At 44.6% G+C, this 19,344-nt stretch overlaps 1 protein-coding gene across 1 annotated transcript; it reads right to left on the bottom strand.

Moving 5' to 3' along the window:
* Window positions 1-17,104: 17,104 nt before the first annotated feature.
* Window positions 17,105-18,238, bottom strand: LOC137376776 (5-hydroxytryptamine receptor 1B-like). Its single transcript, XM_068045784.1, has one exon. The coding sequence runs from the start codon at window positions 18,236-18,238 to the stop codon at window positions 17,105-17,107; it is 1,134 nt and encodes a 377-aa protein (XP_067901885.1).
* Between the last annotated feature and the right edge of the window lie 1,106 nt (window positions 18,239-19,344).

The raw sequence follows: 19,344 nt of genomic DNA on the forward strand, positions 1-19,344 counted from the left end.
ACAATTTCAAAATAAGGGGGAAGCCACTTAGGACAGAGATGAGGAGAAATTTCTTTACTCAGAGAGTTGTGAATCTTTGGAATTCTCTACCCCAGAGTGCTGTGGAAGCTCAGTCATTGAGTATGTTTAAAGTAGAGATTGATAGATTTATAAATACAAATGAAAAAGGGAATATGAGGATAGTGTGGGAAAAAGGCATTGAAGTGAATGATCAGCCATGATCATATTGAATGGCGGGGGAGGCTCGATGGGCTGAATGGCCTACTCCTTTTGCCCTCCATATGAAGTTGTCGATTTCCCACCCATTAGTCTTGACCATATCCCCTACAGAATCTATTTGCCCCCATTAACTGTGACTGTTCCCTCTGCTAGTCAGTACCATCAATTTTCCCCACAGCCCCCCGACATTGATAGCACCTTAGGCCCTTGCCAAATATCTTCACAATGTAATGCTATAATCCACCAACCACTCCCAGAGCTGGCAGCATGCATCTTCAGCATCAACAGCAACCATTCAACACCCTGGATGTTCCACTCCACCCTCCTCTGATCCTCAATGCACCCAATCAGCCCCAATCTTCCCTACTACACTACTCTGCTCCTCCATGCAGCCCCTGTCCAAGTCTTTGCTGCCATCCCCTGAGAAGATTCACTCTTGCTGGTGCCAAGCCTAGAGGCAAACATCCATTTCAATGCTGGCCTGGAGGTAAAGATCCATTCCAATGTTAGTGTGAAGGACAACATCCATTCTAATGCTGGTGTTAGTTTAGCGGATGAGTTAAAGAGAGAAGAGCACAGACCTGACACTCAACTGCACAAATCCGACTGCTGCACACCACAGTGAAGTAATCATTCAATTAATCTGGGAGGTAGGCCTAAATTGTAATTATGTGAAGGGTAATGAGAATTCAAGTTATTTAAGCTGCAATCCGCCACCGCACTGGGGGAACCCTGGAACGGCGCAAACCCGCTGCCAACCTAATTTCTCCAAAATATCCCGCTGTCAGGAATCAGATAAAATACCTCCCACCTAATTATGTCACCCCACACACCACCAAATCCACCACAGGGGAGAGAATAAAATTCCCCCCTTGGGGTCAAATATGACACCAAGGTTGCAAACAGTCAGGTTCAGCCGTAGCCAGGTGCCAGGGAGAGGAATGGAGTCAGTGGTGCCGGAGCAGAGTTTGTGGCTGGGAGAGAAGAAAATTACTTTTGTCTTCTCAATATTTAATCTCTAATCATTTAAATAGTAAAAGGGTAGTAAGAGGAGGGATGGGTCGATTAGGGACCAAAAAGGGGATTTATGCATGGAAACAGAAGGCATAGCTGAGGTCGTATGTGAATACTTTACATCTATTTGCATCAAGGAAGAAGATGCTACCAAATCATAGTGAAAGAGAAGGTAGTTGAGGTACTGGAAGGGCTAAAAATTGATATAAAAAGAAAATATTAGAAAGGTTGGCTGTACTTAAAGTTGATAAGTCACCACAACCAGATGGGATGATACTGAAGGAAGTAAGGGTGGAAAATTGCAGAGGTACTGGCCATAATCTTCCAATCCTCCTTAAATAAAGGGGTGGTGTCAGAGGACCGGAGAATTGCAAATGTTACATCTTTGTTCTAAAAAGGGTGTAAGGATAAACCCAGCAACTGGAGGCCAGTCAGTTTAATCTCAGTGGTTTAGTTTAGAGACAGGGCTAAATTGTGGCGAGTCGAAGAGACTTAGTAGTTGGCAGGAAAAAAGACAGAGGCGCAAGGGGAGAGCCAACTGTGCAACAGCCCCAACAAACAAATTTCTCTGCAGCACCTGTGGAAGAGCCTGTCACTCCAGAATTGGCCTTTATAGCCACTCCAGGCGCTGCTTCACAAACCACTGACCACCTCCAGGCGCGTATCCATTGTCTCTCGAGATAAGGAGGCCCAAAAGAAAAGAAGTTTAGAGATACAGCACTGAAACAGGCCCTTCGAGTCTGTGCCGACCATCAACCACCCATTTATACTAATCCTACACTAATTCCATATTCCTACCTCATCCCCACCTGTCCCCTATATTTCCCTACCACCTACCTATACTAGGGGCAATGCTAATGGCCAATTTACCTATCAACCTGAAAGTCTTTGGCATGTGGGAGGAAACCGGAGCACCCGGAGGAAATCCACGCAGACACAGGGAGAACTTGCAAACTCCACACAGGCAGTACCCAGAATTGAACCCGGGTCACTGGAGCTGTGAGGCTGCGGTGCTAACCACTGTGCCACTGTGTGGGAGAGCTTTTACAAGATGATGATAATGTAGGAGAATTTTAACATTCACTTGGATAAGTGAAAATTAATTAAGGAAAGCCAGTACAAATTTGTTAAAGAAAAATCACATTTAACTAATTTGATTATGTTTTTTGATGAAGTAATGGAGATGGTTGATGAAGCTAATCCAGGTGAACATGGACTTCCAAAAGATGTCTGATAAAATGCCACATAATAGGCTTGTCAGCAAAGTAGAAGCCCATGGATTTAAAGGGAAGTGGCAGCATGGATATGAAGTTGGCTGAGTGACAGTAAACGGAGAGTAGTAGGACCAATGCTTTTCTTGATATATATTAATGACCTAGACTTGGGTGTACAGGGCACAATTTCAAATTTTTCAGATGCAACATAACTTGGAAGGATAGTGAACAGTGAGGAGGATAGTAATAAACTTCAAAGGAACATAGATAGGCTGATGGAATGGTTGGACATGTGGCAGATGAAATTTAATGCAGAGAAATGTGAAGTGGTACATTTTGGTATGAAGAATGAGGAGACCCAAAATAATTTAAAGGCACAATTCTAAAGGGGGTGCAGGAACAGAGAGACAAATCTGCACAAATCATTGTAGGTGGCAAGGCAGGTTGAGGATGTGGCTAAAAAGACATACAGGATAATGGCTTTATAAATAGAGGCATAGAGTATGAAAGCAAGGAAGTTATGAGGAACTTTTGTAAAACTCTGGTTCAGCGTCAACTGGAGTATTGTGTCCAATTCTGGACACTGCATTTTAGGAAGGATGTAACAGCTCTCGAAAGGGTGTAGAAAAGATTTATAAGAATGGTTCCAGGGATGAGGGACTCCAGTTACATGAATATATTGAAGAAGATGGGGTTGTTCTCCCTAAAGAAGAGAAGGTTGAGAGGTGATTAAATAGAAGTGTTCAAAAGCATGATGGGTCTAGACAGAGTAGAGAGAAACCATTCTCATTGATGGCAGGGTTGAGAACCAGAAGATACAGACTTAAGGTGATTGGCAAAAGAATCAACAGCGACATGCAGAAAAAAATGTTCATGCAGCGAGTGGTTCGTATCCAAAATGCGCAACCTGAGACTGGATACAGTCGCGCTTTCAAAAGAAAATTGCATAAGCACCTGAAGAGAAAAAATTTGCAGGGCTACGGGGAAAGGGTGTGGGAGTGAAACTAACTGAGTTGCTCATGCAGAGAGACAGCATGCACACGGCAGGCCGAAGGACCTCCTTCTGTGCTGTAGCCATTCTATGATTCTACTCGATGAAATTTCTGCTCATCCAGTACTGGATGCCAGACAAGCAGTTCGTCTGACAATTTAAAAACAGTGGTGGGGTCAAGGGAGGTGGTGGTGAAACAGAGCTTGGTGTCATCAGCGTACATGTGGAAACTGACATTGTGCTTATGGATGATGTCGCTGATCGGCAGCATGTAGATGAGAAATAGGAGGGGGCCTTGGGGTCACCAGAGGTAAAGGTGCAATAGTGGAAAGAGAAGCCTTTGCAGGTGATACGTTGTCTAAAATTAGATAGATAAGAATGGAACCAGGCCAGTCTGATGAAAAGTCATTGGCCTGAACATTAACTCTGATTCTCTCTCCATAGATGCTACCTGGCCTGCTGAGTATTTCCAGCATTTTCTGTTTTTTTTAAAAAAAACAAATGCTTTAACTGGAAACTGGAAATCTATCTACATTTAATGGGCCTGATTAGCAGGTCAGGCTGAGATTCCCCAATTCAACAGTCAAGAAGGGTGTCATTTTTGCATAATTATACAATGTTAATGAGGCCTACATATGCTGGCATCATGGCCTAATTTTTGCACCAAAAGACACAAGTTAGGAAAGCCATAAATTAGCTGCAATCTCCTGACGTCCTGACCTCCAATCATTTCCATGATACCAGTGAAATCTGATGTAATTTATTCCAAAATATGAGTATGTCATACAATTGACATTACTGCATATTGATTTCCTAGTCTTTACATGCACCTATAAAGCTCAAAAAAATAATTTCAGCGTAATATATGGAGGCATATTTCTCAGTCCTACGGCTGAAGTGTTGGGACCAGAGCATTGTGAACTTATTCATTCATACAAATCACAAACAGCCAGACCTGCTGGATCATTGTGACCAATTATCATTTAGTATTAATAGTGAACAACCAGCCTATCATTTGCCTTATGTAAGGAGCTCACCAATGTGGGGGAGTACGGTGGGAGGCTGGAATTCTTCTTGTCATTAGCCTAAAAAGGGCTGCAGAATGGAATTAGAAATTTGCAGCAACTGAATAATTTCCAGCATTTTCATAGGGTGTACATGTCTAAAGGAAGTGGATGGCAAAAGAAATATGGAGTCAGGAAACAGAGTCTAAGGGATGAAATGGCACACCATTCAAAACCTTTGTTTGATGGTGAAGTGGAACTCCTGCTGCACGAGGTGAGTGCGAGGACAGTTGCCCTGTGTGGCATTTCAGGCCATCATCCCAAGAGCGCAACAGGCCTGACAGTAGCAGATAGCTATAACATAAAGATGCTGCCACGATAAAACTGCCCAACAGTGCCATTTGTCAAGTAGATTTCTTGCGAATGAATGCTCCAAATTTACATATTTATTGATGTCCTGTGCAAAACCCTCATTCAAAGCTATGGCTTTTTTGTTGCTTACCATGCATGCCTAAATTCTGGCATGAAAACACATTCAAGCTTTTTTTTATTTGTTCATGGGATGTGGGCAGCGCTGGCTAGGCCAGTATTTATTGCCCATCCCTAATTGCCCTTGAGAAGGTGGTGGTGAGCTGCCTTCTTGAACCGCTGCATTCCTTGGGGTGCAGGTACACCCACAGTGCCAGGATTCCAGGATTTTGACCCAGCGACAGCGAAGGAATATAGTTCCAAGTCAGGATGGCTTGGAGGGGAACTTGCAGGTGTTGGTGTTCCCATGCATCTGCTGCCCTTGTCCTTCTAGTTGGTAGAGGTCGTGGGTTTGGAAGGTGCTGTAGAAGGAGACTTAGTGAGTTACTGCAGTGCATCTTGTAGATTATACACACTGCTGCCACTGTGGTGAGGGGAGTGAATGTTGAAGGTGGTAATGGGGTGCCAATCAAGCGGGCTGCTTTGTCCTGGATGGTGTCGAGCTTCTTGATTGTTCTTGGAGCTACATTCATCCAGACAAGTGGAGAGTATTCCATCACACTCCTGACTTGTGTCTTGTAGATGGTGAACATGCATTGGGGAGACAGGATGTGAGTTACTCGTCGCAGAATTTCTAGCCTCTGACCTGCTCTTATAGCCACGGTATTTATGTGGCTAGTCCAGTCCAGTTTCTGGTCAATGGTAAGCCTGGGATGTTGATGGTGGGGAATTCAGTGATGGTAATGACATTGAACATCAAGGGGAGATGGTTAGATTCTCTCTTATTGGAGATGGTCATTGCCAGGCAGGTAGTGCAGGTTTCTGTTGAGTGCGTCTTGCTCTCTAACAGATCTAACAACTCACAATGGGGCATCCATGAGACACTGTGGATGATCAGTGGCAACAGAATTGTATTCAACCACAATCAGTAACCTCATGGCCGGCATATTCATCACACAACTATTACCATCAAAGTAGGGGACCAACCCTGGTTCAATGAAGAGTGCAGATCAGCATGCAAGGAGTCACACCAGGTACACCTAAAAATGAGGTGCCAACCTGGTGAAGCTACAATACAGGACTACTTGCATGCTAAACAACGAGACAACATGCAACAGACAGACCTAAGCGATCCCAAAACCAACAGATCAGATCAAAGCTCTGTAGTCCTGCCACATCCAATTGTGAATGGTGGTGGACAATTAAACAACTAACAGGAGGAGGAGGCTCCACAAACATCCCCATCCTCAATGATGGGGGAGCCGAACACATCAATGCAAAAGACAAGGCTGAGGCATTTGGAACCATCTTCAGCCAGAAATGTTGAGTGGATGATTCATCTCGGCCTCTTCCTGAGGACCCACCATCATTGACATTGGCTTCAGCCAATTCGATTCACTGAAAGCACTGGATACAGCAAAGGCTATGGGTTCTGACAACATCTTGGCTGTAGTAATGAAGGCTTGTGCTCCAGAACTAGCTGCACCCTTAGCCAAGCTGTTCCAGTACAGCTGCAACACTGGCATTTAGCCAACAATGTGGAAAATTGCCCAGATATGTCCTATCCACAAAAAAAAGGACAATCCGGCCAATTGCCATCCCATCAGTCCACTCTCAATCATCAGCAAAGTGATGGAACATGTAATTGAGAGTGCTATCAAGCAGCACTTCCACAGCAATAACTTGGTCAGTGACACTTAGCTTGGGTTCCACAAGGTGCTCTCAGTTCCTGAGCTCCTTACAGCCTTGGTCTAAACATGGTCGTGAGAGCTGAATTTCAGAGGTGAGGTGAGAGTGACTACCCTTGACATCAATGCAGCATTTGATTGAGTGCGATATCAAGGAGGCCTGGCAAAATTGAAGTCAATGGGAATCAGGGGTGAAACTCTCCACTGGTTAGACTCTTACCTAGCACAAAGGAAGAGGGTTGTGGTTGTTGGAGGTCAAACATCTCAGCCCCAGGGCATCACTGCAGGAGTTCCTCAGGGTAGTGTCCTAGGCTTAACCATCTTCAGCCGCTTCATCAATGACCTTTCCTCCATCATAAGATCAGAAGTGGGGAACTTTGCTGATGGCTGCACAGTGTTCAGTATTATTCACGGCTGCTCAGATACTGAACCAGTCCATGCCCACATACAGCAAGACCTAGTCAATATTCAGCTTGAATTGATAAGTGGCAAGTAACATTCATGCCAAGCCAGTGCGAGGCAATGACCATCTCCAACAAGAGAGAATCTAACCATCTCCCCTTCAGGTGAAACAGCATTACCATCACTGAATCTCCTGCTGTCACGATCCTGAAGGTTGCCATTGAGCAAAAACTGAACGGGACTGAACATATAAATACTGTGGCTATAACAGCTGGTCAGAGGCCGGGAATTCTGTGTCAAGTATCTCATCTCCTGACTCCCCAAAGCAGGAAGATATTAATGGTCTGATCAAGTGAGCAGTAAAGTGCCAAATGGAATTCAATCCAGGGAAATGTCAAGTAATGCATTTGGAGAGGACAAACAAGACCAGGGGATATATAATAAATAGTAGGATACTGAGCAGTGTAGAGGAACAAAGGGACCTTTTTTGTTTTTTTTTACTCTGTATCTAACCCCTTTTTTTTTAAGGTAGCCTTTCTACCCCAGGCCCCTTTTATGGGTATGTTATGTCGAGGGGACCTTTATTCCTCAAGTCCCCTTTATATACATTTTAAAAATAATTTTATTAAAATCGAATAAATTAAAATGCCATTCTCGGCGTCAAAGATGCACTCCAGTCCCTGTGGTGCCCACCGGTTGCGGAAGGCCTCAAGCATACCGGCAGACACCGCTCCTTCTCCAGGGACACCCGGGCGCAAACGTAACCAGGGAAGAGGGGCAGGCAATCAGGGCGGACGGACCCCCTCGACGGCCCGCAGCCTGGACCTGTGAATTGCCACCTTGGCCAGGCCCAGGAGCAGACCGACAAGGAGATCCTCCTCCCGGCCCATGCCCCTCCGCACCAGGTGCCCAAAGATCAGGAACATGGGGCTGAAGTGCAACCAAAACTTGAGGAACAGCCCCTTCAAATACTCAAAGAGGGGCTGCAACCTTGCACACTCCATATACACATGGAACACGGACTCGTCCAGGCCGCAGAAATTACAGGCGGCCTGAGAGTTCGTGAACCTGCTCAAAAGCCTATTGCACGGGACTGCCCTGTGCAGCACCCTCTACCCCAGGTACCTGATGTAAAGGGGAAGAATTCCCGCGTACAGAGACCTCCACCGGGATTTCCCCTCGCCGCCAGATGGCAACACGGACCACCAGCTGATGAGGGCGAGGAAGTGGAGAGTGTGCAGGAGCAGCCCGTACAGGAAACCCCTACGACAAAAAGACTTTGGAGTGCATGTTCACAGATTTCTGAAGCTTGCACAACATGTAGATGAAGTGATTAAGAAGGCATATGGGATACTTTCCTTTATTCACTGAGGCATAGAATATAAGAGCAGGGAGGTTTTGCTAGATCTGTATAGAACACCAGTTAGCCCATAGCTCAACTACTGTATACAGTTCTGGTCACCACAGTATAGGAAGGATGTGAACGTTGAGGGGCTGATAAAATTCAGCCTCGAGTATATAAAGTGTATCATCAACCTATTGCCATCAAAACACAGTCCAATTAAAAACACATTTCTCCCTGTAAGTAAAGTAGCTAAGCATACAAACATCAATGGAGAGCAGCACAACTGTATTAGCTAGCTAGCAAGGAAAATAGTATTCAATGCCAATGTGAATTATTTTTGTTGACAAAAATTCAGTTCATCACAGTGTTCCCTGAAATCTAAGTAATCAAATTTCCACACTTGGCAATAGAGTCCTTGGTTTACTGCTTATAATCATTTTTTACAACCAGTGCTAATTTTTTAAGTTTGATAAAACTTGTATTAACTATGTTTAAACTTAGTCTGATGACTAAGTGGTTAGCACCACAGCCTCACAGCTCTGGCAACCCGGGTTCGGTTTTGGGTACTGCCTGTGGGGAGTTTGCAAGTTCTCCCTGTGACCACATGGGTTTCTGCCGGGTGCTCCGGTTTCCTCCCACAACCAAAGACTTGCAGGTTGATAGGTAAATTGGCCATCGTAAGCTGCCCCTAGTGTAGGTAGCTGGTAGGAGAATGGTGGGGATGTGGTAGGGAATATGGGAGTAATGTAGGATTAGTATAAATGGGTGGTTGTTGGTCGGCACAGTCTCGGTGGGCCGAAGGGCCTGTTTCAGTGCTGTATCTCTCTATGACTCTATAACTTTAGCAACCAGACAGAAACCGATAATAATAACTTCTGTAGTTTTGTTTTGAAAACTTCTACCTTCTCATAAAACTCAAATCAGTTTCCATCCTAGTGGTTAAGAATGTGCATCCACCTATGCTAACCAGATCATCAGTAGCCGAGGAATCCCTCAAATTTTGGGGAGATGGGAGAAATAAAGGGAAAAGGGGGGAAAGTCTTTGAAGCAGCTTATTAACATGCAGATGCACAAGATTGGGATTTAATTTGAAATTTCATAACTTTAATTTCATTATTAGAACATCAAACCATGGCCAGTTTTACTGACTTTTACACATTGGCATAAGTTTTTTTTTAATACTTTTCTCTGAAATTCTCTTCCTTTCTGAAGGCAATGATTCTCTTTAGGAGAGTACAGTTCCATGGGAAATGGTTACTCTTCACCGTGTGATTCAAAACTACAATTTTCATCAAATTACCACCTTCTGCATTGTTTAGCATCCATTGAAGGGAGTTCAATACCTGCTGAGAGTAAATTTGCAGGACTTCCATGCATGCACCAGTACTGAGAAGAATTAGCTGAGCAATTATAGCAAGGGGTGTAATCAAGGGACACCACTCACAAAATAAACAACAGTCTCTTCATCTGCTCTCGCCTCGGCCTCTCTCTCTCTTCCCTGCAGCATCCATTTGCATTCACTCAATCACTCCCTGAAACACCCGAAAACAGCAGGGGAAACCGATCCCAGTGCGCCTGCTCTGCGAGCTGCCAATCAGCGCTCACCCCGCCTGGGTAACCCACCGTCAGACACACAGGATTGGCAGATCCATATGTTGGGCAACCCTGACCTAGCCCGATGCCCTGATGATCTCGATCCTTTCTTACTGTCACTCCTGGTAATGTTCAATGTCTTGTGCAAGCCTTTAAACCTGCATTTTAAAATAATCTAGCTGCTAGGCTATTTTAAAACACAAGTTTAAAGGCTTGGAGCAAGACAATTAAAATTACCACAGACCTCAAGATTTTTACCATATACACTGATATCCGTGTACGGACACGTTGCCGACCCCTGCTCTAAACCCCTTCATAAACTCTGTTCCCTAACCACCAATTCAATTCCCCTCTCCGACCACCGTCTCAGGTTGGAAAAGACTGTTTGTGCAACCTTGGCGTCCCATTTGACAAAAAAGCAGTTTGAGCTTGCATAACAGCTTTTGGTGGAAGCTACTTGTGCTGGAAGCTGAGACATCAGCCATCAGATACTGTGTCATGGTTGGACCCACAAGAATGTTGATGGAGTTAGCCACCAGTACCATGCTAGAAAGGAGAGATTCCTAAGCTGAGAACAGAAGGTGCCAGCAAAACTCAACAGATCTGGCAGCATCTGTGAAGAGAGAAACAGAATTAACATTTCAGGTCTGCGACCCTTCATTAGAATTGGCAGAAGTTAGAAATGTAACAATCTTCGAGCAAGTGCAAGGGACGGGGGGTGGTGGGGGGGGGGGGGGTGGGGAAGAAGAACAAGAAGGAAAGGACTGTGATAGGGGGTAGAGATTAAATGACAGATGTCATGAAACAGAATGCAAATGGAGTACTCAATAGTTGAAGCAAAAGACAAAGCTAATGGCAGAATAATGGACAGCTCTGTACGAAAGCAAAAACATGAAAACTAAGTTTAAGACAAGCACATGGTTAAAAAATAAATAAATAAAAGAATATATATAAAAAGTTAAATAAAATAACAAGAATAAATAAACAAAAAATAATGGGGCCCATGGTCTGAAATCATTGAACTCAATATTGAGTCCAGAAGGTTGCAGAATGTCTAATAGGAAGATGAGTTGCTGTTCCTCGAACTGCTTTTTTTTCTGTTTTCCATGACTCTTCTGATGCCCTACATCATTTTGACAGTTTCCAGTTTCCTGGCCCTAACTGTCTCCTGTTCACTATGAATGTCCAACTTCTCTATATCTCCACCCCGCAGGATGGTTTGAGGGTTCTCTGCTTCTTCCTTGAACAGAGGTCCAACCAGTCTCCATCCACCACCACCCTCCTCCACCTGGCTGAACTGTTCTCACATTGAACAACTTCTCCTTCAACTCCACACACTTCCTTCCAGTAAAAGGTGTTGCTATGGGTACCTGCATGGGTCCTAGTTATGCCTTTTTTTTGTGGGATATGTCAAATATTCCTTGTTCCAGCCCTACTCAGACCCCCTTCCTCAACTATTTTTCCAGTACATTGATGATTGTATTGGTGCCGCTTCCTGCTCCCAGAACTAGAAAACTTTATCAACTTTGCTTCCAATTTCCACCCTTCTCTCACCTTTACATGGTCCATCTCTGACATTTCCCTTCCCTTCCTTGACCTCTCTGTCTCCATCTCTGGGGATAGGCTGTCCACTAATGGTCATTATACACCCACCGACTCCCACGGCTACCTTGACTACACTTCCTCACACCCAGCCTCCTGTAAGGATTCCATTCCATTCTCCCAGTTTTTCTGTCTCCGACGCATCTGTTCTGAGGATGCAACCTTCCACAACAGCGCCTCTAATATGTCTTCCTTTTTCCTCAACCGAGGATTCCCCGCACTGTGGTTGACAGGGCCCTCAACTGTGTCCCACCCATTTCCAACACTTCTGCCCTCACCACTTCCCCTTCCTTCCAGAACCACGACAGGGTTCCCCTTATCCTCACTTTCCACGCCACCAGCCTCCACATTCAAAGGATCATCCTCTGCCATTTCTGTCACCTCCAGTGTGATGCCACCACCAAACACATCTTTCCCTCCCCACCCCGGTCAGCATTCTGAAGGGACCATTCCCTCCGCGACATCCTGGTCCACTCCTCCATCACACCCAACACCTTGTCCCTTTCCCATGCAATCACAGGAGGTTTAATACCTGCCCTCTCACCTCACCATCCAAGGCCCCAAACATTCCTTCCATGTAAAGCAGTGATTTACTTGTACTTCTTTCAATTTTGTATACTGTATATGCTGCTCACAGTGCAGCCGCCTCTACACTGGGGAGACCAAACGCAGATTCGGTGACCACTTTGCAGAACACCTCTGCTCAGTCTGCAAGCATGCTCCTGAGCTTCCAGTTGCTTGCCATCTTCATTCTCCACCTTGTTCCCATGCCCACATTCCTGTCCTCGGCCTGCTGCAGTGTTCCAGTACACATCAATGCAAGTTCGAGGAACAGCACCTCAATTTCTGATTAGGCACTCTACAGCCTTCTGTACTCAATATTGAGTTCAATAATTTCAGACCATGAAGTCCATTTTTTTGAATTATTTTTATTTTAATACATATATATTCTTTTTTTTAAATTTATTTTTTTTAACCATGTGTGAGTCTTAAACTTATTTTTCATGTTTTTGCTTTCGTACAGAGCTGTTCATTATTCTGTCATTAGCACTCTCTCTGGACTCGTGATTTGTTTTTTTGCTGCAACTATTTAGCACTCCATTTGCATTCTGTTCTATGACCTGTGTCATTTAATCTCTACCCTCTCCATCCTATCATAATCCTTCCTTCTTTTTCTTCTTCCCCCTTTCACTTGCTCAAACTTTCTAACTTTTGCCAGTTCTGATGACGGGTCACAGACCTGAAACGTTAACTCTGTTTCTCTCTCCACAGATGCTACTAGACCTGCTGAGTATTTCCGACACTTTCTGTTCTCATTTCAGAGTTCCAGCATCCGCAGTATTTTGCTCATCTATTCGGATAGATTCCTAGTTCTGCACCATGTTGGTGCCAGATTCCAGCATGTGCATTGTGGAACAACAGTGATGTACTAGCAATGGCACTGGATTGGTAAGTTAATACCTAGGAAATATGAGTTCAGATCTCACTGTGATAGGTGGGGGCTTTTAATTAACTAGGAATTGAAAACTATGATTGATTATTATTAAAAACCCATCTGATTCACTAATGCCCTTCAGAATTGGCTCTTAACTGCCCTCTAACAAACCACTCAGCTCAAGGGCAATAAGGAAGAGACAACAAATGCTAGCCTGCCAGTGATTCTTGCATTGCATGAAAGAATTAAAAAAAAAACAAATGAATGCTAGCTTTCTGGTAGGCTTTGAAAGCACCAAGCATCTCATTGTACATCCATCTGTGTGCTTTTATAGCCTGGCCATCGAAGTCCTCATCTGAGTCCTCCACAACAGAAATCCTGTATGGCCTTGCCCTGCAGCAAGCTGGCACCCGCACTCTCCTTGCCCCTCACCTGGCTGCTGTGCACTCATGTCCATTGTCTCACACATGCAGATCCCGCCTTTATGCTGTCCTCCAAATTACATGCAGTGTCAGTGTCTGAGATAGTGGCTGTGAGTGTGAAATCAAGTGACGGTGCAAATTCATCATCACTGTCTACTTGCTGTTTCTCCTCTGCCTGGCCGGGTTGCTCCTCTTGGGAACCTGAAAGGAATAAAGCACAAGGATAAGGTTGAGGGGAGAGGTGAATCTAAGAAGTACATTCTTACACCATCTGCAGCTTGTAAGTCATAAAAGATTGCAGGATGTGGGAAAGTGGGATATGAGAAGGAGAATTAAGTGTCAGAATACCATCAATTTCAATGGATTCAGCACACCTGGCAGCCACAGACTTGGCAATGACAGTTCTGATAATGGACAGCACCATCTCCTGCATGGGGATCAAAACATGCAGGCTCACCTTTTCCCCTCCAGTTAGTTCCTGCTGCCTTTGATTGTGCACCACCTTCTCCTGCAAGAGAGTGGGAAGTGTGTCAGTCAGTGTTGTGCAATCTGTTTGGATGATGTGGCTGTTATAGTTGAATAGCTGGCAGTGGATGCAAGCTGTGAGATGTGGGTGTAAGGCTTGCAACAGTGCTAGGCATGAGGGTGAGGGGAAGCACATGTAAGTTAGGTATGAGTCCAGATTGATGGGAATTGTCGGTACGTGAGTGAAGAGCATGTGGTGAATTGAGCAGTGACTGAGGCAAGTGGTGCAGTTGGTTAGATGGGGCATTTGAAGATGCATTCATTGACCTTGACCATTCATGCAAGATCATTAAACTCCTTGCAGCACTGTATCCAGGTCCTCAGGGCTAAACACCTGCTGTTGACCTCCATGGCTCAGTGCTCCTATTGACTTCTGACCCTGTAGCTGGAGGGCCTCCTGCTCCCCTGCAGATAAAAGACATCTCTCCTCCTTTCCATCTCTTCCACCAAGATCTGCAGTGCAGCACTGGAAAACCTTGGTGCACGCTCTTTCCCATGGTCAGCCATTGTTCTTTGTTTTAGACGATGTTATCACTTCCAGCAGCCACAATGCACTTTCAATTTGATGCAGGCCAGCTTTAAGCAGTATTGATTACATTTAAGTAGTGCTAGCAAGTAATGATATTGGGCCCCCTGCTGACGCGTGCAGCCAATGAACAGTGCAGTTAGTGATGGCGACACACAGAAATCATGCACAGGCAGCATGAAGTTGGTGTGCTGCTGCATTACATTGAAAAGGCAATTGCACTTCAGGGGACAATTTTATGCTCTCCCCCGTGTCAGGTTTGGAGGTGAGGAGAGTGTATAATCGGGTGGGATAGTGGTGGTGGGAGTGGAACCCGCCACCTTCCCACCACTATTCAAATTAAGGCTGGGGAGGGAAGGCCTGTGACCAGCCTTCCCGCCCCGCTGTCAATTGAGACCCTCAAGTGGGCAATTAATGCCCAATTAAAGGCCTTATCCCGCCATTGCCAGAATTAGCCCAGTGACGGGCAGGCTTGTCCCTGCACAGGGAGCATGCCAAGCAAACCGGTGCAGGTTGCTTGCCGGCTCCAGGTTGGGGAGGTCCCTCGTTAAAAGGTACTTAGTGCCTGAACGAGAGACCCAGCATTGGGAAGGGTTGCCCGCTGAGAACCATCACCCTGCCCTTACTGCTGACCCCCCTACACCTGCCTCCACCGTGACCCCCAACCTGTGAAACTCCTACAACTAAGACTTACCTCTGGCCTGGTTCCGGGGCCTCAGGTGGGTGCTCTACCAGCGGCAGCCACCGCCTCTGTGGTGATGCTGCTCAGTGAAAGAGCTGGCGACCTCTGATTGGCCAACAGCTCTCAGCAGGTGGGACTTACATCACCGCCATGCACTTGAGTACCCAATGGGCACTTGATTCAGCAGGCCTTCCCCAGATGAGGTGATGCAGGGCTCTCGCCAGCGCTTTTGCCTGTGGTCAAGTACCCCATCACCAAGACAGAACCCTAGCACATGATCCTCGTGCCTTTTCAAAGTAATGCAGCAGCACACCAGATATCATTTGTCACCACGAAACTGAACCTTTTACCTGACAAACTGTAATCATATTAGAATCTGGTGTTCAGTAATGAATCAAATTAAAGTTTGCTTTCTCCGTATTTATTAAGTAGCTCCAGTCCCTTGTTTACATGCAGAACATTGCAGTCTCATATTTGTTAGGCAATCTACATAAAGATAATTTTGTATAGACAGTTTTAAAGTGAATTCACATTTTCTGTATGTTGCATATAACCCAGTTCTTTACGCTAAAATGCTTAGCATAATTAAAAAGCAATAATTGTATTACAATATTCATGGTAATGTAAGTTTCCTCTACAAAGTATATACCCTTTCATTTTTTTATGTTGTAATCCTTCAAGAACAAATATCCACACAATGTCCTTTCCTCCAATTTGACTATTTCATCTGTTCTTGTATATTTTATCCCAAAGGTTCTAGGTGTAAAAAAATAGAGCTTTCTTGGGTTGATTGAAGAGAACTGGAGAGAAGATAAAAGTCTGTTATTTATTTAAATGGATTTATCTAGGGTTCTGTTCACCATCTGAAAACGTTTATGAACGATTTGTCTTGGTCTTTTTAAATATTATTTATCAATCTTCAATCATCAGAAGCAAAAACAAGAATTAGCAAAAATGCACCTTCCATGTTCATGTATCAACAGCCATTGTTTTATTTGTCATAAACCCATTGCTTTATTTGTACTGTCAGTACTAACCTGCAATAATACAATTAAAATAAGTATTTAAGATAGCACAAACACCATGTTGGAAAGATAACGATTTCTATGGTTGGACCGAGATCCGGTTTTCCGTGATTTCAAACTACAGGTAACCAAGTAGCAACAACACGTAGAGATTATAGGTTACTTATTAAAGCTTGTTTTGTATCGAGGTTTTGTCATGTACTGACATTCAGTAATGTGCGTTTTAAATGCAGAATACTTTCAAAATACTCAATTGGCATATGGGATCAAAGCAATATAAACGGAGAAATGCTGCAGCATCCTTTTTGTTAGCCTTCTTATGCTTCATTTTCAAACAACAAAAACTTCAGTTTAAAACAGGCTAAGCTTTGAAAAGGCGCAATCTCAGAGTCGGCCAAAGCTATTTGAAATGCATCAGTTTAATGCTGCGGTGTCTACCGATGGTCATTTCCAGAAATGTGCTTTAACATTAGTCCAATGTGCCACAGACTTCAAATATGGAATTTCCTAGATATCTCACCATCTAATGATCATAAATAAATTCAGAACGATTTTATGCAGAATGTTATGCAGAAAGGCCATAGCAAGCCCACAGCATAAAGATCGCTCCTTAACGTTTAACTACAAATATATTAGATACTTTAGATTACAAGAATCTGTCTTAGATCAATAAAAAGTACAGTGCATTCGTCCAATTTACCACTAGATTAACGCAGCAGGTACGTCTAGCTTATTCCCTGACAATGCTATGCGTACGTATATTTTCGAATAAAGTGCGAAACCAAATGCTCCAAATACCTGGTGTGCTTGCTGACATGTGCGTGAAGCGCTGTCATATAACCTTAACTTTCGATACCGTTTAAAATAAAATACAGCGTAGAGAAAGATCGGCTAAAAGGGCTGGCGTTTCAGTGATCTTGCACAATTGTGAGACTGGCTCATGATGCAGTCATCTAAACCGTATCAGTTTCTGGAAAGCCTGCTTGAAGTCTTCGTTGGACATGGTGTATATGATAGGATTGATGAGTGAATTTAGATATCCCAACCAATTGAAGAAGTCAAAGATGGCATGATGGAACCAGCAAGCTTCCTTGCAGATGGGCAGCACCAGGGTGATGATGAAGAAGGGCAGCCAGCACACAATGAAGGCCCCTAAGATTATCCCTAAAGTTTTCGTCGCCTTCCTCTCCCTGGCCGCCGAGATCCGCTTCCGTTCCAACAGAGCATCAGAAACTTTGACTTTGACGTAGTTTAAATAAACAGGAGAACCGGAGTCGCTGGAAGGCTCGTTAGCCCGAGAGTTTACCGAAGAAAGTGAAGATGATCCCGGAGAGTCGTTGACCAGTTGAGCGGTGGTCAGCCTCTTGCCTGTCTTCTTTGGTGTCTGTTTCAGGATTCTGGACCTCGCCTCCACGTAGATTCTCCCATACAGAGCGATTAGCAGCAACGTGGGGATGTAGAAGGCTCCGAAAGTTGAGTATATGGTGTAGAAGATTTGGTCGGTGTTGACCATGCAGTGCATCAGCTCTCCTGCTTTGGCTTGTCTCCAGAATAAAGGTGGGATGGAAATACAAATGGAGATCACCCAAACGGTGACTATCATCCCAGCGGCTCTCTCCGGGGTTCTCTTAGTCGAGTACTCAACGGCATCTGTGATGGCCCAGTATCTGTCCAAAGCGATCACACATAAATGGAGGATTGAGGCGGTGCAACAGGTGATGTCTGAGGACAACCAGATATCACAAACTATCTGCCCTAAATTCCAGGTCCCGCTGACAGTATAGACAATGCTTATAGGCATCACTAATATAGAGACCAGGAGATCAGTGACCGCCAGGGAGGCGATCAGGATATTGGCAGGAGTGTGCAGCTTCCTGGCTTGGTAGATTGTGGCAATTACAAACCCGTTGGACAATACAGTCGCCAGGGTTATGAGGCATAGGAAAACCGAGACAGAAATGCCCAATGCTGAAATGCCACCCCCACCAGGAGTGTCTAATTTTGTGCTGCAGTTTATGTTCTTCGAATGGGTTTGCAAATCAACGCTGTTTTGTTCCAGACACCCGGTTGATTGGTTCATCATTCCCCAGATTGGGAATCACAAAATCGATGAGAACAATAAACCGCGCCTCTTGGGATGGATACGCACGTGCATTACTTCCCAATATTCAGTGACAGTTACGCTAAGATGTCTTGTGGACAAAATTGCACGGTGCCACTTATTGGCAGCGAGCAAGTGAGAGTCTGCATCAGAGTGACTGAATCAAGTGGCCGTGTTCAGAATCGTTCGTGTGCAGCACATACTGTCTGCAAGAAGAAAAGGCGAACGGCAGGTACTCCCAAACACTTCGGTTACCCGCTCTGCTGCAGAGTGGCGCGACAGCCTGAACACCGTGCAACTGCTTTAATATGTAAACTTCTTCATGCTCAAATTAATCCTTGCTGGGCCATTCACTTTCATCTCACTTGAGAACAATTGTTCGACTGACTTTCGCCTTTCAACTGTTCAACACAGTTTTTATTAAATAATCTAAATAAAGATTAATTGCCACTTCCGGGTGAATATACTTCATCTGTAATCTTCATCTTAAATGCTGACAATATCCAGGGTCCATCAAGTTCTTTTTCATTTATATGCCAGTTTGCATAGCGTTTGTAGATCTCGACACAAGTCAAATATTTTCTTTGGGTTCTTGGAGTGTTTTCCTCTGAACTGGTTCAGATTCAGCCGCTGGTGTATTTTGGGTTAGAATACAACGGTATTTAGTGCAGCTTGTAGGTAAATGTGTCTGGTCCGCACTCTTCACGTTGTTTTATAGCGTCCCTCCCACACGGATAGGGAGTCTGAGCAAACTGAAACACTCCCTCCGCTTCCAGTCCTACTGCATAACAAAGCGCCTCCTCAGGGTCATAGTGCTCCTTCATCTTTCTTCATCTGCTTTCTGGACCAGATTCGTTGGGGAAATGACTATCAGAAAGGCTGCGCTGGTTGGCGTACAGAGACTGTAGTGAGGATTCTGATGGAAGGATGTTTACGACAGTCCACTGGTAAATTATCCTTTTGCACGTTTTACCATCTACACTTTTCAGTTACTCCCGCTACCCAATTCCCCCTTTCTCCCCTGAAAGCGGAATTAAACACACAAATCAAATTCAGTGTCGTTCACCGTGTTGTATGTAGGTTTACCT

This window comes from Heterodontus francisci, chromosome 13, assembly GCF_036365525.1.
Source record: "Heterodontus francisci isolate sHetFra1 chromosome 13, sHetFra1.hap1, whole genome shotgun sequence".
Taxonomy (NCBI): Eukaryota; Metazoa; Chordata; class Chondrichthyes; order Heterodontiformes; family Heterodontidae; genus Heterodontus; species Heterodontus francisci.

Bases quoted from the DNA above. Each gene is read 5' to 3' on its own strand.
- LOC137376776 (XM_068045784.1), bottom strand. From the start codon at position 18,238: ATGATGAACCAATCAACCGGGTGTCTGGAACAAAACAGCGTTGATTTG.